The following is a 4,024-nucleotide window of genomic DNA, read 5'->3' as shown; positions in this document are numbered from 1 at the left end:
GTGGAAGGGGTGGGGGGAACGGTTTATCTTGTAATGAACGACATCATAAAATATCCCCCACACCTTAAGCTGTGGGTACGCTAGAACTGTGACAATCGATCTCTTAGCATGGACGATGGGTGTTAGGTGCTGCTGCCTGACACACTTCCCCTTTGGTCAGGATATAGTTTATAATTAAGGATGGTGACAAATAATCTTAGTTGCTTTGCCATAAATAGAAAATACAAATACATTTGACACTTCTTGATATTCCAACACAGATTAGTCGCCCTTTATAATTAATTTAAAAATGTAAAATTTATTTGACGGTTATAAGTTTCCAAAAAGAAACAATGGTTTGCAACATAATTTAACCTTTTTTAATGAAATGTATGTTTACAATGACATTACTATTACAAATAATAGCGTATGAGTTATACACAAAAAATAGCACAAGTTGCATTTAGATAAATTATGGTGAATAATAGTGTGTATATTTGTATATTATGCCTATATTTTGCAAGTTTTAAATTACTGCTTCACCGTTTGATTCTTTGCACCAATCGTGCAAGACACCTAGAAATAAAAGCAATGGTTCTTAACTTGAGCTAACACAAGCCGGTGTCCCAAATATATAATTGGAGGCTTTCAAGATGGCTGCAGTCAGTGTTGAAGCTGTTACTTTGGACGACAAGGGCAAGGCATGTTAATATTTAATTTGTATTTCAATTTTGTTAAATTAGTAACACTGTAAAGTAATCAACGTTAATTATTTTATAAGATGATTAAGACAGTTATGAGTATTGAAAAAAAGTGCGTCTTCGCTCATACTTATGATAAAAAATTAAAGAATTAAGATGCACAAATTTGACTTAAACTTTAAGTTTAACTTAAAGTTAAAGTTTCAAAGTTCATTATAATTTATATAGATCATATACTATAGTATAGTCACGTGCAGTCCAAACTAGACTTTAGTCCAGATAATGTTTGTTTTAGTAAATAATATAACTCGTAACGTGTAATTAATGTTAAATTGTTATAAATAAGGTAAAATAAGTAATTCGCCCTTCTAGTTCTACAATACACAATTTATGGGAAGGAATATTTAGCCAAGGCTGTTGATTTCAAGGTGCAGATGGATTGGGTAATTACTGAATAAATTGAATAATAAAAAGCCAGTTGGCCTATTGTTGCCAATTATAAACTTAATTAAATGAAAAAGTATTGAAAATGTAATTATGTCCATAAATTAAAAAAAAAAGTGAAAAAACAAACAAATTCAAACTAACTTTAAAATCCATTATAATTTTTTTGATAAACTTTACCACAAATTGATCATCACTGATAAGAAGGATAAAAAATTTTTTGTCTGAAAAGAAGTATACCAAGATTTAAAAGTAACTATAACTCTGAACCTCTAAGTTAGAATTACCAATTCTGTCCTCTTAGAAGTCAGATGCATGTCCAACAAAAAGATCATCCAATTTTAATTAGTTTGAATGCGAGAACTAAATTCCCCCCCTCTTAAATCTTAAATAACCTAATGTAAGTTTGAGGAGAACAAAGGCTATTCAGCCATCGTGCTTATCAGAACAAAGAAAACAAGCAACAAAGGTAAACTAAAATAGACCTTCATATATTTATATCGATCTATGAAAGAAAAAATTAAAATATTTCAGATTAACACCACTTATTCAATTTTCAAACAAACCATACCATAAATTGAAGTTTTCCATAATAATTGACCAGATTTATTAGTAAAGCTTTTCTTGATTGGACATATTTCAATCACTTTATAAAAATTAATGTAATAAATTATAGTAAATACCTTTCCATTTTTTAAGGAACATCCATCAAAACACACCTACCCACCACATTTTTTGCCAAAGCTTGAAAAGTTTTGCTTCCATAACTTTTTGTTTTGCATTTGATTTAAAAGTGGAAATACTGAATACAAATCTAAAGAGATTATTAGTTAGGCCACATTTAGGGTATTGTGTTCAGTCATGGGTGCCTTACCTTAGGAAGGACATTGAATTGTTGGACAGGGTTCAGAGGAAGGCTACTAGGATGATGCCTGGGATGGAAAGGTTGTTATACAAGGACAGGTTAAGATCTGTGAAATTGTTTTCTCTTGAAAAAAAGAAGAGTTAGGGGGGCTCTGATAGAAGTGTTCAAGATTGTTAAGGGACTTGATAGTGTTTGAGTTATCTTTTTTTGTATTTGATGGTGAGAATGGTAGGACTAGAGGACACAAATATACATTTGGCAGAGTATGTGTCATTTTCATCTGAGACCGCTTTATATTTCATACAGGGTGGTTGGTCTTTTGAATGAGTTTCCTTCAAATATGGTAGATGCAGTTAACTTAAGGGAGTTTAATGGAAGGCTTGATAAGTATATGAATGATAGGACTGGCTTTGAATTTTTATTTTTAAGTTTAGTGTATGTAATGGCATTATGGATCAATAGGTCCCTTGTCCTTGAATTATGTATTTATATATGTAATATTCAAGCTTGCATTTTCAGCCTCTTTCATTCCACCACTAAAACAGAACTTCCTTAGGCAGATAATCCAACTTAGAAATGCCAGTCAATTCACTTTTAATTCTTTTTGCCAAAGAAAACAAATCCTAATTTTTAAAACTGTAACTAAAAACTAATTAAACCAAGAATCCTTTTAGCAACCTGTCTTTGCACTTATTTTAGCATAATGACATCTTTCCTGTAGTATTGACCCAAAAATTGTACAAAATTTACTAAATGAGCAGGTATTTTGTAATGTAACTTTAACCTCTTTAAGTTCATATTTCTTATAGACAGATCCTAGAACTTTCATCTCTTCCTACAATCTGCAGAGAGCTTTGCAAGTTATATTGTTTTATGAAACACAAGTTACCTCATTCACAAGAAGTCAAGCAAATTCCAATACCTGATGTACATTACTTGCACTCCTCAGTGTTTAAACTCATTTCTCACCTTCTGGTTCTTTCACCTGAAGGATCTGACTGTTCACATACTTCTAATGGGGAAGATACCCATCATGGCTATCTATCTACCACCAAGTCAAGGTTGTGTCTTAAGTTTTAGACAAATTCTATAACATTCAAATTTCTTGTGGATCCTAATTCAAGGCTTTCTGAAAGTCAAAATACACAGAATCAACAAAAGTTGCTTCATCTGAAGAAGAAAAAACTGTGAAAAATTACAGTAAGTTGGTGAAACAAAAAGTGTAAAAGCATGCTTTTGAGTATAATTTATTACTTCCCAAATTCCTAGTTGCTTTTCAGGTCTATACATATTGGCAACAACAGAATTAAACTGATGTAACTTCTAGGTCTTTCCTCCATTCTTTTGATGATAATTCCAATTGAATCTAAAAGAAAAAGCCAAATATTCAAAAAGGTTAGCTTTAGTAAGCAACTCTAGTCATTAAAATATATCTGTATATGAAACAACATATTTTGCATTTAAGCATAGATTAGGGAGAAAACTATGTATAGAGACAAAATTATGTAAAAACAATTAGTACATTTGCGTGTTTTGAAGTGATGGAGACAGTATTAACTAAGCTTTGCAGATTAGACTTGGGCATATTTCTAGGTAAAGTTATTTTTGTAACTAGAATTGTTATACCCTGGAATAGCATCTACCTGGTACGTTGTGACAGGTGACTGAACGTTTGTTCATAAGAGTTCATTCAGTTAACTTTGTGCATTCATCCTGTGTCTATGCAGTTTATATCAAAGAAATTTTGATTTGTCACAAAACCTCGGGTACTTTCTTCTTGAACCATTAAACAATTCAAAGAACTAAATGAAAATTCATTTTGTATATCATATTTACAGATATTCCATCAAGAAATATAGAAGTTACTTAAAACCAGAATACTTGTAACGTATTGTCTTAAATATATTTATATGTAACTTGATATATCTTAATGAAATACCAAAAATTTATATATATATATATGAAAGGCATGAACTTTGTGATGAAGTAAGTAAAGCATGATACATTTTTTTTAAGCAGAAATGAATTAATTGAG

General features: G+C 30.9%; 1 protein-coding gene across 1 annotated transcript in view; it reads left to right on the top strand.

Annotated features, from left to right (window-relative positions):
* The first annotated feature begins 440 nt into the window (after window positions 1-440).
* The window catches only part of LOC106463807 (calcium-binding mitochondrial carrier protein Aralar1-like), a 39,731-nt gene continuing 36,147 nt past the window's right edge, over window positions 441-4,024 (top strand). Inside the window, exon 1 of the mRNA XM_013923878.2 lies at window positions 441-680. Coding sequence (XP_013779332.1) covers window positions 633-680 — 48 coding nt within the window. The 5' untranslated portion in view covers window positions 441-632. The remainder of the gene's footprint in view (window positions 681-4,024) is intronic.

Source organism: Limulus polyphemus, unplaced genomic scaffold (genome assembly GCF_000517525.1).
Source record: "Limulus polyphemus unplaced genomic scaffold, Limulus_polyphemus-2.1.2 Scaffold1488, whole genome shotgun sequence".
In the NCBI taxonomy this organism is placed as follows: domain Eukaryota; kingdom Metazoa; phylum Arthropoda; class Merostomata; order Xiphosura; family Limulidae; genus Limulus; species Limulus polyphemus.
The sequence above is the reverse complement of the archived record's forward strand: the minus strand, read 5'-3'. Positions and strand labels throughout refer to the sequence as shown.